The sequence below is a fragment of the Carcharhinus amblyrhynchos genome, chromosome 20, assembly GCF_965287045.1.
Source record: "Carcharhinus amblyrhynchos chromosome 20, sCarAmb.v2.hapA, whole genome shotgun sequence".
Lineage (NCBI taxonomy): Eukaryota > Metazoa > Chordata > Chondrichthyes > Carcharhiniformes > Carcharhinidae > Carcharhinus > Carcharhinus amblyrhynchos.
This window is the reverse complement of record NC_137343.1, coordinates 19748308-19761959: the sequence shown is the minus strand read 5'-3', so window position 1 is coordinate 19761959 and position 13652 is coordinate 19748308. Positions and strand designations below refer to the sequence as shown.

General features: G+C 44.3%; 1 protein-coding gene across 2 annotated transcripts in view; it reads right to left on the bottom strand.

The window, feature by feature from the left end:
* The window catches only part of ttc28 (tetratricopeptide repeat domain 28), a 723607-nt gene that overhangs the window by 148805 nt on the left and 561150 nt on the right, over positions 1-13652 (bottom strand). For both annotated transcript variants that reach the window (XM_080208201.1, XM_080208202.1), the window contains one exon: positions 2286-2451. In XM_080208201.1, the coding sequence (XP_080064327.1) occupies positions 2286-2451 (166 nt within the window). The remainder of the gene's footprint in view (positions 1-2285; positions 2452-13652) is intronic.

Sequence of the window (13652 nt, the reverse complement as noted above, 5' to 3'; positions counted from 1 at the left end):
ATTAACAGTCGAACACTAGGTCATCGCAAACCCCCAGGTGCTGAAGTCCCCAAAGTGGGCTTGAACCAATGATTTCCTGGTTCAGAAAGTGTCTTGTTGAGTCCTAAGGCAACTAGGTCTCAAGATTGGGCAGCTTGGTGGGTGAATGAGTCGGTCATCTGGAAGGGGTTTGGACAAACAGGGTATAGTGAACAGACAAAAACACGATACAGTCAGGGCAAAGAGATAAGATAGAAGCACTGAGGATTCGTAGGCTAGTTCCTGAACCAAAAAGTACTTAGAGAAGATGGAATGAGTGCATCTCGAGCTAAACAGGAAAGAAGAACAACGACAATGGAAATACTTGGTAAGTGGGCGGGCTGGCTGGATGCTCTCCAACAAGGAAGGTTGTAAGCACTCCCAAACACAATGCAAACCACATGTAAACAACCAAAAAACATCAACACTATTTTCCTAAGAATTATGAGAGCTAGAAGTAAGAGTAGGCGATTCAGCCCCCCAAGCCTGCTCCGTCATTTAATACTATCATGGCTGACCTCATCACAGCCTCAACTCCACTTTCCTGCCTATTCACCATTGTGTTTCAAAACAATTAAAAATCTATCCACCTCTTCCTTAAATTTACTCAAAATCCCGACACCCAGCACGGTCCAGGGAAGCGAATTCCACAGAGTCACGACCTTTTGAGAGAAGCAACTTCTTCTCATCTTCTTCTTCATTCAAATCTTCCACCCACTTATTCCAAAACTATGACCTCTTGTTCCAGGTTGCCCTATGACAGGAAACATCCTCTCCACATCAACTTTGTCAATCCCCCTCATCATCTTGTCCATCTCAATTACATCTCCTCTCATTTTTCTAAACTCCAGTGAGCGTAGGTCTAAACTGCCCAATCTCTCTTCATAAGACAAGCCCCTCATCTCTGGAAGCAAATTAGTGAATCTCCTCCTTCAGTGCAACTACATCCCTCCTGAGGGGGACCAAAACTGTACACAATATTCTAAGTACAGTGTCAGTAATGTTTTGTACGATAGCAGCAATATTTTACTTTTATACTCTATTCCTTCAGCAATAAATGACAAGATTCCATTTGCCTTCATTGTTACCTGCAGGACTTCCATACTAGCTTTCTATGATTTATTCATGAGAACGCCCAGATCCCTCTGTACTGAAGCACACCAAAGTCTCTCCCCATTTAGATAATAATTTGTCTTTGTATTTTTCCAATCAAAATGGATAACTTCACATTTATCCACGTTAAACTCCATCTGCCAAATTTTGCCCCATTCACTTAATCTATCCATATCCATTTATAAATTTCTTATTTCATTGTTGCGACTGAGTATCTCACCTATAGTGGTGTCATCTGAAAATTTAGCTATGGTACCAATTATCTCCGCATCGAAGTCTTTAAGACAGATTGTAAATAGTTGGGATCCTAGACCAAAACCTGTGGCACCCCACTAGTTATATCATGCCCTCCCGTTTACAATGGGCTAAATAATGTTAATGAGTAGAAACTCTACTTTGTCAATCTCCCTTATCGTCTTGTACACCTCAATTATATCTCCTCTCATTCTTCTAAACTTTTTCATAGTGACTGAACAGATCAAATTTTATTTTATGGAATTACACTAATTTACGATGACTAAATATGTTCAATTCTGTCTTTAGCACAGAAGAGACAAGAATTTTCCGCGTTTTGTACCCAGTATTTTGGAGATTATTTTCCAGAATTTCATTTCTTTCTGCAAAAAATGCAAATTGGTGGCTTTAACTTTAATATATTCAATCAAAATATGACTTTTATTCATTTGATTTAGTTTAAAAGGATCATATTTCAGTGCAGCATAGTAAAGCTCTTAGAAGAACGTAGGAGGAATGGGGAAGGTCAGCAGTGTGAGTACTGCTAATGGACTTGCTGCAGGGTGAGACAGTAAAAAAAAGCAGATTTTCTTTGCACTCCTCCACTCTTCTGCTTTGACTGCACTTTAGTATTTAATGTTTCAAAGGAGAAGTGCAAGCAAACCATTACATATGACTGCAAACTATAAGGACGGGAAAAAGCGCCAGTGTTACAATTCATCACGGCAGTAACTGCAAAGGCCTGTCACTCACTAATTTTAATGATCTCAGACACAATCTCAGCCGATAATAAAACACTTTTTGTGCCTGTCCACAATCTTTAATCTGTCTCTGGAAGACGCAAAGCAAGAATGGCATTTTAAACACAGAGAGGATGTAAAAATCAATCATTTACCCTTTAAAAGAAATGGAAACCTTACCTGGTGTAGTAGGAGTCAACGCCGAGTGCTTCTCGAACATTGGCCACATATTGCTCAAGAGTAGAGAAACTGGATGCCTGCAGGTTGATGCTGCTTGTTTCATTAAAATCATTGCTGTTTTCTGTCAGACCATCACCCAGAAAGCACTCGTGAAACTTCAATATTCCTGCAAGGAGACCAAAAGACAGGGAGACGTGTGCCATGTTAATGTGGGTATCACAAAGCTGGAATCACTAATTACTCTGGCAATGGTACGCAGCCGCAGACTCCTTGATTTCAAGTATTTGTGATGTGATGTTAAGTGCACCTTTAACAGATGTCTTTTTTAAATCATGATCTCTGCAGCTCTCACAGCATCAATGCTTCTCAGCTCACAGATTTAGCTGATGTCATTATCATAGAGGTTTACAGTACAGAAACAAGCCCTTCGGCCCAACTTGTCCATGATGCCCCTTTTTTTTAAATTCCTAAGCTAGTCCCAATTGCCCACGTTTGGCCCATATGCCTCTATACCCATCATACCCATGTAACTGTCTAAACGCTTTTTAAAAGACAAGATTGCACCCGCCTCTACTACTACCTCTGGCAGCTCGTTCCAGACACTCACCACTCTCTGTGTGAAAAGCATTGCCCCTTTGGATTCTTTTGTATCTCTCCTCTCTCACCTTAAACCTATGCCCTCTAGTTTTAGATTCCCCTACCTTTGGGCAAAGATATTGGCTACAGGGTTGATCTATCTATCATGCGTTGGTATCGAACTCATCTCTTCACACATCCTCTTCACCGTCTCACCTTTTTTTCCGATGATGCTAATGGCACCAGCTTTATTGGAGATGTCCTTTTATTGCTGCTTAAACCGGGGTTTGTTTCTTTTTACTAGGATGATTGTATCTCTGCGTTGTTAGAGGGAAAAAACTGGTTGGCAGGTCAGGTGACAGGAGTTTTTTTCATTTTCAATTCGGAGCTGCAGTTTGGGTTTTAGTTTTAGAAGGGGCATCAAGCTGAAAAGAAGTCTCTCTCTTTCCCTGGTTTTGGAAATTCTGCTGGTCATCTGTAAGTAAGGCCTTGTGTTTCTGAAGGGGGGCAGGATCTGCTGTTGGTGTACACTGAGGGAGAATTTAGCATGACCAAGACACCTAATCCGCACATCTTTTAGATTGAGAGAGGAAACCGGAGCACACAGAGGAAACCCATGCAGATTCCCTGCTGTTTTAGGAAGCTGTTCTGACTTCAAATTGTTCTGAATCTATCCAGAGAACTGTAGACTTCATCCAAAGGACTCAATTCCTGATCACATGAGCATTAGTCTATGCTGTAGTAAACCTGCTTGAAGGGTCTTGTTTATGGGATTGGTTTGATTGGAACAGCGCCTACATTTGTTAACCCTTATATATTATCGTGGCTGTTTTGGTATTGTTTATAATTGACAGAAGCGATTGCTAATATTTTTACTATATATTAACTATATTCTTAAATGAACCTTGTTTGATAAAAGCTCCCTAGTCGGTCATTTAAATCGTACCTAAAGTGAAACCAATCATGTTTATCCTAGCTAAATTCAAGTTGCAAAACTTGTGATCCTGGCAGACTCCATAAAACACTTTGGAATTTCTGACCTGAACCATAACAGAGGACATGCACCAATATTCAGGAGAACATCAACACTTGATGGCTATAGTCTTATTTCAGAAAAAGGCCACTTGTTGCTACTTTTTTAAGATAAAAGTTAAAGTTCATTTATTAGTCACAAATGAAGTTACTGTGAAAATCCCCTCGTCGTCACACATCGGCAGGTACACTGAGGGAGAATTTAGCATGACCAACACACCTAATCCGCACATCTTTTGAATTGTGGGGGGGAACCGGAGCACACAGAGGAAACCCATGCAGACACTGGGAGAACGTGCAAACTCCACACAGACAGTGACCAAAAGCCGTGAATTGAACCTGGGTCCCTGGCGCTGGGAGGCAGCAGTATAAATCTACATGACCGACATTATTTCACACATACCTGATTTATTATATCGGGGTTCCACCAACAAGGAGACAAATCTCACCATAATGTTCCCTTCAAAAGAAGGCACCTCACCATCAAGGTTATGTCCAAAAAAGGATCTTTGGAATCTGAACCTGTCCTCCATATGAAGTTAAAATTTCAACTTGTATGTATCTCTGCGTGAAGTAGATGAGCCAACTCCCTCATGGCTGCCTGAACTGATCCATTCCACAAAGCTGTACGCCATTATCACTTTCACTGTCACTGACAGAGCACTTTGGTCAGATTACCATGACTGCAGGTCCTGCTGCGGTCAATACACTTTCACCATTGCCTTTACTGGTACATGGATTCTTCTGATTCACATCTCCTCCCACAGTCCTTAGAATCATAGAGCAATACAGCACAGAAACAGGCCCTTCGGCCCAACTGGTCCATGCCGACCGGCTAGTCCCAATTTACTGCATTTGGCCCATGCCCCCTAATCCTTTCCCATCCATGTACTTATCCCAATGTTTTTTTAAATGGTGCTGTTGTACCTGCCTCAACCACTTCCTCTGGCAGCTCATTCCATATACTCAACACCCTCTGCATGAAGAAGTTACCCCCTCAGCTCTCTTTTAAATCTTTCCCCTTTCAACTTAACCCTATGCTTCTAGTTTTCAATCCCCCTTCCCTGGGAAAAAGACTGCATGCGTTCATCCAATCTATGTCCCTCGTGATTTGACATATCTTAATAAAGCCACGTCTCATTCTCCTGCGTTCCAAGGATTAAAGTCCTCACCTGGCCAACCCCTCCCTATAACTCAGGCCCACTGATCTTATCAACATCCTCGTAAATCTTCTTTGCACTCCTTCCAGTTTGCCAATGTCTTCCCTATAACAGGGTGACCAAAACTATACACAATACTCCAAATGCGGTCTCACGAATGACTTTACAAATGTAACATAACACCCCAATTCCTATACTCGATGCTCTGACTGATGAAAGCCAGTCTTACAGGGCTTCAATCAGTTATATGTTCGAAAAGGACAATGTCACTGAGATTTATCCTGCTTAAAAATATACCGCACCCTCTTTCTCTCTGCGCTCTCCAGTTCCATGATACTGGCTAAAATATTCCAGAGGGAATACCATCTGGCTCTTGAGAGGCTTTTCCTGCATGGCTGAGTGGGATGGGTGGGGGGTGGGGGGAGAAGGGAATGAAGGAGGGGGTATGGAAACCTCTGAGTAGGCTCAAAGAGGAGGTCAGAAACAAGTTCAGCACTGTCGAGGCTCAACGCCAAAAAAAGAGAATTGCTCCAAAAGGCTGTTCCCAACTGCAGTAATTCAAAATTTCAGCAGCCATCAAACTCAAAAACTCCTGACTTCAGCTAGTCTCAGCTGATCCTGAAAACAGCTGTGCCTTATATTTATTTCCCATTCTAACCAACCCCTAGTGCATTGCCAGCATAAATATAGGAAATTCGGGGCTGTAGCAGCAGTGACCCTCATTTTCATACACATTAATGAAATGCACGAGGGTTCAAGAGGTGGACATTTTTTATGTACGTTCCTTTTGGTAAAGAAAACCAACAGAAACAGTTTCTGCCCCAGTTGGGTTTTCTGATTTAAGCACAATGTGGAATTTTGAGCCGATTTGAGTGGAATGCAGGGGGAGGTTCGTGCTCTGAGCCACTCGGCATTCGGTTGAGTCGAGACAAAGTCATCTTGCTTTGGACTCTCACGAGCAATAACTGGAGGAGACTTTCATCTCATCAATCAGAACAGAATTTTAATGCAGATTGTGGGGGGTGGGGAAGAAATCCAGATAGCAGGGATTGGGTAGAAGGGATATCTTTCCTGCTTTCAGAGATTTATTTCCATTAAAAAAAAATCTTAGATCTGGTGCTGCAGTGCGTTGCAGTTTATCGCTGCGGTAAATCTGCAATCTCAGTTTTTCCAACAGATGGAAGCAACAACAAGCGATGCCGGCCTCAACAAGGAAAAGAGGGAAAATTGGAGGAAGAATTAATCTGACGCTTATATAATTCTTACAGAATTAGACAGGGTAGATTCAGAAAGGATGTACCCGATGGCGGGGTAGTCCAGAACCAGGGGTTCTGGTTTGAAGATCTTTTAGGACTGAGGTCGGGAGAAATTTCTTCACCCAGAGAGTGGGGAATGTGTGGAATTCACTGCCACAGAAAGGAGTTGAGGCCAAACATCGTCTGATTCCAAGAAATAATTAGATTATAGCTCTTGGGGCTAAAGGGATCAAGGGATATGGGATCAGGATATTGAATCTGACGACCAGCCATGATCAAAATGAATGGTAGAGCAGGCTCGAAGGGCCCAATGGCCTACTCCTGCTTCTAGTTTCTATGATGTCAGATATGTCTTCTTAGACCAACGCTCGCAGGGGCCCTAATGGATGCTACAGGCAAAAAAAATCAAATCCACAATAAGAAAGAGTGGTTTCTATTACATTCTGAAGAACTATAACTAGATATTAGAGAACAGAATCACTTACAGGAGGCATGTTGCACTGCAAAGGGAATTTGCGGGGAATTGCTCTGATTCTGGTTGAGTTTTGCAAACATAAAATGAATCAAGCTTTAAGAGACTATAATTACTGCAATTTAAATTTTGAAACCCCACGCAATTTTTTTCTTTGCAAAAATCAGTTCATTGTCTGATGCAATGCAGTTTCTAGTGTGAAGTTTTAGGGTAGGACAGATTCCCACATCTTACGGTGAATGTTGCCTAACTTATTTTCTCATTAGGATAGGAATGAAGTGCCTAGACCTCTGCAGTCTCCAGTGGGTAGGAGCAGCAACCACATTTATACTGAATCAGCGTCTGCTCTGCTGCACTGCGATCCATATCATTCTCTGCTGCCCCCAAGTCAAGCCTCTGTATCCCAGTGCAACGTTATGCGCACAGTGTACATACAGCAGACACTGGGTAATACACAGCAGCTCACCCACTTGGCAATGTTAGACTTATCCAGGAAAAATATAGGCGACAAAAAAAGAAGAGGGTAAGTTATACCCATCTGCAGTAATTGCACACAGGTCCTGTGTATAGAAATACATTTTAGGGCGAAGTCTGCGGCAGATTGCTCGAGATTTATCAGCCCGATCACCTCATGAAAGGGGTTACATTTTTAAAAACTCATTCACAAAACTCATTCATCGATGGCTGGGCCAACATTTATTGCCTACCTCTAATGGCCCTTGAACTGAGTGGATTTCAGAGGGGGTTATTACAAGGCAATCACATTGCTGTGGATCTGAAGTCACATGTAGATCAAGGAAGTACAGCAAATTTCCTTCCCTAACGGACTTTAGTGAACCAGATGGGCTTTTACGACAATCGGCAATGGTTTGTGGTCATCATTAGACTTTTAATTTCAGATTCTTTAATTGAATTTCCACCAGGGTTCTCTCATCTGTCACAACAACCTAGGTGGAAATCCTAGTGAACTGGTGGACAAATACATTTGCGCCATTTCTCCCAAGTTTCAACCTGTTTTTGTGATAATGATCCATCGAGCCCTCGTCCACATTCTAACCCCAGTTGTACTAATTCCTTCTCTTTTGAGAAAACCTTCGAATTGTCTACTGAATTTTTATATAATTTATAGGATCTCTAGAAGGAGGCCATACGGCTCACCGAGTCTATGCCGACTCTCCAAAAGAGCATCCCATCCCCGGACCTATCCCTGCAACCCCACGCATCCCCTCCACTAATCTCCCCAACCTACACATCTTTGGGGGATAGCTAATCCAACCAACCTGCACATCTTTGGGGGATAGCTAATCCAACCAACCTGCACATCTTTGGAGTGAGGGAGGAAACCGCAGCACCCAGAGGAATGCCACGCAAACCCATGCAGACTCGGCACAGACAGTGACCCAAGGCCAGAAATGGAGCCGACGAGGGAGCGAGCTATCTTGGATCTGGTGTTATGTAATGAGGCAGGTAGAATTAGGGACCTTGTGGTGAAGGATCCTCTTGGGAAGAGTGATCATTGTATGGTGGAGTTTCTGATGCAGATGGAGGAGGAGAAAGTGGGTTCCCGGACCTGTGTCGTTTGTTTGAACAGAGGGGAGTACGATAGGATGAGAGAGGAATTGGCGAATGTTGATTGGGGGAGCACATTGGAAGGTAGGTCTGCTGAGGAACACTGGAGGATCTTTAAGGAGATCTTTCTTGGTGCTCAGAGAAGTTTATTCCGATAGTTAAAAAGGATCGTAGGAGGAGAGATAATCAGCCGTGGATAACGGAGGTGGTAAAGGAGAGTATTAAGTTAAAAGCGGATGCATTTAGAGTAGCTAAGAGTAGTGGGCGAGAAGAGGATTGGGAGAGGTTTAAATATCAACAAAGAATGATGAAGAAGTTGATAAAGAAGGGTAGGATAAACTATGAAGCTGGGCTAGCGCTAAATATAAAAAAGGATAGTAAGAGCTTTTATAAATATATAAAAAGGAAGAGGCTGACTAGGGTGAACGTTGGACCCTTAGAGGATGAGAGGGGGGACTTAGTGGTAGGGGATGGGGAAATGGCTGAGGCCTTGAATAACTTTTTTGTTTCGGTCTTCACGGAGGAGGACATGAATAATTTGCCGGGTGTTAGCGATGGAAAGATGGTAGGAGTGGAGGGCCTGAATGACATTATTGTTACTAGAGAGGCAGTGCTCGACAGACTGGAGGGACTGATTGTGGACAAGTCCCCAGGACCGGATGGAATGCATCCAAGGGTTCTGAAAGAAATGGCGGAGGTGATAGTGGATGCCTTGATGATTATTTTCCAAACGTCTCTGGATTCCGGGGAAGTGCTGGAAGATTGGAAAACGGCTAATGTTACGCCGTTGTTTAAGAAGGGTGGCAGGCAAAAGGCAGGGAATTATAGGCCGGTTAGTTTAACGTCTGTTGTAGGTAAAATGCTCGAATCTGTAATCAAGGAGAAAATAGCGAGGCATCTTGAGGAGAATTGTTTGATAGAGCAGACGCAGCACGGTTTCGTTAAGGGGAAGCTGTGCCTGACGAATTTATTGGAGTTCTATGAGGATGTGTCTAGGGCGGTGGATAGAGGAGAGCCAGTAGATGTGGTGTTTCTTGATTTTCGGAAGGCGTTTGATAAGGTGCCTCACAAGAGGTTACTGCAGACGGTCAGGGGGCATGGAGTTGGGGGTAGGGTGTTAGCATGGATAGGGGATTGGTTGTCAAATAGGAGGCAGAGAGTGGGGGTCAATGGGTGCTATACAGATTGGCGGTTGGTGACTAGTGGAGTGCCCCAGGGATCGAAGGAGAGCCGGTGGATGTGGTCTTTCTTGATTTTCAGAAGACGTTTGACAAGGTACCTCACAAGAGGTTATTGCAGAAGGTCAGGGGACATGGAGTTGGGGGTAGGGTGTTAGCGTGGATAGAGGATTGGTTGTCAAATAAGAGGCAGACAGTGGGGGTCAATGGGTGCTATTCGGATTGGCGGATGGTGACTAGTGGAGTGCCCCAGGGGTCGGTGCTGGGGCCTCAGCTATTTACCATTTATATAGATGATCTGGAGGAGGGAACCGAGTGTAGGGTGTCGAAATTTGCTGATGATACCAAGATTGGTGGAACGGCAAATTGTGCGGAGGGTGTGGAGAGTCTACAGAAGGATCTAGATAGGCTGGGCGAATGGGCCAGGAAATGGCAAATGGAATTTAATGTTGGCAAGTGCGAGGTGGTCCACTTTGGTAGGAATAATGGTAGGAAGGATTATTACTTACGGGGCGAAAAACTGCAGCAGGCGACGGTGCAGAGCGACCTCGGGGTCCTTGTGCATGAGTCGCAAAAACCCAGCCTGCAGGTGCAGCAGGTGGTCAGGAAGGCAAATGGGATGCTGGCCTTCATAGCGAGGAGGATTGAATATAAAAGTAGGGAGGTCTTGCTGCGGCTGTACAGCGCATTGGTGAGGCCGCAGCTGGAGTACTGTGTGCAGTTTTGGGCACCGTACTTACGCAAGGACATTTTGGCCTTGGAGGGAGTACAGAGGAGGTTTACTAGGCTGATACCGGAGTTGAGGGGGTTGAGCAATGAGGAGAGGCTGAATAAGCTAGGCTTGTACTCGTTAGAGTTTAGAAGAATGAGGGGAGATCTCATTGAGACGTATAAGATGATGAATGGGATGGATAGGATAGAGGTGGAGAGACTCTTCCCGCTCAGAAAGGATAGTAGGACTAGGGGGCACAGCCTCAAGATAAAGGGGGGGCGGTTTAGAACGGAGTTGAGGAGGAACTTCTTCACTCAAAGGGTGGTGAATCTCTGGAATTCTCTGCCCGTTGAAGTGGTGGAGGCTACCTCGCTAAATATTTTTAAGACACGGGTTGACGGGTTTTTGATAAGAGAGGGGATTAAGGGTTATGGGGAGAGGGCGGGAATGTGGAACTGAGCTACGACAGATCAGCCATGATCTTACTGAATGGCGGGGCAGGCTCGAGGGGCTAGATGGCCTACTCCTGCTCCTATTTCTTATGCTCTTGTGATCGGTGCTGGGGCCTCAGCTATTTACCATTTATATAGATGATCTGGAGGAGGGAACCAAGTGTATGGTGTCGAAATTTGCTGATGACACCAAGATTGGTGGAACGGCAAATTGTGCGGAGGGTGTGGAGAGTCTGCAGAAGGATCTAGATAGGCTGGGTGAATGGGCCAGGAACTGGCAAATGGAATTTAATGTTGGCAAGTGTGAAGTTGTCCACTTTGGTAGGAATAGTGGTAGGAAGGACTGTTACTTACATGGCAAAAAACTGCAGCATGCTACGGTGCAGAGGGACCTCGGGGTCCTTGTGCATGAGTCACAAAAACCCAGCTTGCAGGTGCAGCAGGTGGTCAGGAAGGCTAATGGAATGCTGGCCTTCATAGCGAGGGGGATTGAATATAAAAGTAGGGAGGTCTTGCTGCAACTATACAGGACACTGGTGAGGCCGCAGCTGGAGTACTGTGTGCAGTTTTGGGCGCCGCACTTACGCAAGGATATTTTGGCCTTGGAGGGAGTGCAGAGGAGGTTTACTAGGCTGATACCGGAGTTGAGGGGGTTGAACTATGAGGAGAGGCTGAATAAACTAGGCTTGTACTCGTTAGAGTATAGAAGAATGAGGGGAGGTCTCATTGAGACATATAAGATGATGAATGGGATGGATAGGATAGAGGTGGAGAGGCTCTTCCCGCTCAGGAAGGACAGTAGGACTAGGGGGCACAGCCTCAAGATAAAGGGGGGGCGGTTTAGAACGGAGTTGAGGAGGAACTTCTTCACTCAAAGGGTGGTGAATCTCTGGAATTCTCTGCCCGTTGAAATGGTGGAGACTGCCTCGCTGAATATATTTAAGACGCGGGTAGATAGGTTTTTGATAGGCAAGGGGATTAAGGGTTATGGGGAGAGGGCGGGAAAATGGAACTGAGCCACGACAGATCAGCCATGATCTTATTGAATGGCGGGGCAGGCTCGAAGGGCTAGATGGCCTACTCCTGCTCCTATTTCTTATGTTTTTATGTTATTAGAAATGAACCTGGGTCGCTGGCGCTGTGAAGTAGCTGTGCTAACCACTGTGCCATCCATTACTGATACTGTTGTTCTCAACTGGTCTTTTCTGGTGGGTTGTTTCAATTTGGATTACAAAAATTCTGCTAGACTTCCCTTTACTCCACTCTTTGGATACTTAACACAAGATAGAAGACAAATGGTTGAGAAATTTGGCAAATGAGGTTAAATGTGTTTCCCAGCATGGCAGTGTTGTAAAGCATTAGTTACGAGTGCTGGCGAGCGGATTATTAATATTTATCACTTTTGCAAAGAGCTTGATTCTACATCGAAAAGTGAGGGAGAAGGCACTAAAAGAGTGAGTTTTATTAAAGAAAATCAATAGAATCAATGATTGGAATTTTACCACCCCACCCACCACGGAATCAGACTGGGAGACAGGCAGACAAGGGGTAGATCCATTGACCTCAGGCAGGATTTTACAGTTTCAGGACAAGCAACGTTGTAAAGTCCCACCCAAGGGTCCTGCTCATTCTTGCCTATGAGTTATGTTGAAGTTTCATTTTTATGATTTCCAGCAATTCTGTTTTTATTTATTAGTGCCATAAGTAAGGCTTATATTAACACTGCAATGAAGTTACTGCGTCGCCACACTCCGGAGTCTGTTCGGGTACACTGAGGGGGAATTTAGAATGCACTTAACCAGTACGTCTTTGGAGTGTGGGAGGAAACCGGAGCACCCAGGAGGGCATTAGCTATGAGGAGAGGTTGGAGAAACTTGGTTTGTTCTCACCGGAATGACAGACATTGAGGGGCAACCTGATAGAAGTCTACAAGATTATGAGGGGCACGGACAGACTGGACAGTCAGAAGCTTTTCCCCAGAATGGAAGAGTCAATTACTAGGGGGCACAGGTTTAAGGTCTGAGGGGCAAGGTGTAAAGGAGATGTATGAGGCAATTTTTTTTTTACATAGAGGGTGGTGGGTGCCCAGAACTTGCTGCCGGGGGAGGCAGTGGAAGCAGGTATGATAGTAACATTTAAGAGGCATCTTGACAAATACAAGGATAGGACAGGAATAAAAGGATACGGTCCCTGGAAGGGTAGGGGGTTTTAGATCAGTCAGGCAGCATGGTTGGTGCAGGCTTGAAGGGTCTGTTCCTGTGTTGTAATTTTCTTTGTTCACCCAGAGGAACAGGCACGAGGAGAATGTGCAAACTCCACACAGACAGTGGCCCAAGCTGGGAATTGAACCCAGGTCCCTGACGCTGTGAAGCAGCAGTGCTAACCACTGTGCCACTGTGCTACCCCTGCTGTACCTGTTTTCCTAACCAGAGACACAAATATCCCAACAACAACTCTGATTAAATACAATAATGGAACCCCAAACACAACTTTCACACATCCACAGCTGGCACTCATTACATGGCGCGCTAAAGCTGCGTAATAATGCACTGTGAAGGTTCTCTCTCCAGCATGGTTAAAACTCCAATTTACCAATAAATGTTTAGAAGACAGCTTGACGGAGACAGACTTTGAACACATTTTAATAATATTGTTAACCCTTTCATGAAATGAGTCTGAAACTCTTTGAAATGAATTCAGTATCTGTTGCAGAATGTCCACTGAGCTAATCATTACATAGGAAATGAATCACAGAATGAGTTGACCTCATTTCCTGCCTTTGACTGTGCGGTGTAGCATTGTCTAGTAAAACAGTGTAGTGAATGGAAAATTCTGACGTATCTAATTGCCTTTCACGCTTAAACTGCATCACCTTTGGCCCACTTGTTGTTACTCTCCATTTGCACTTTTTTCCCCTCATTCAAACAAAGTAACCTTTCATTGAATCACCTTAAATGTAC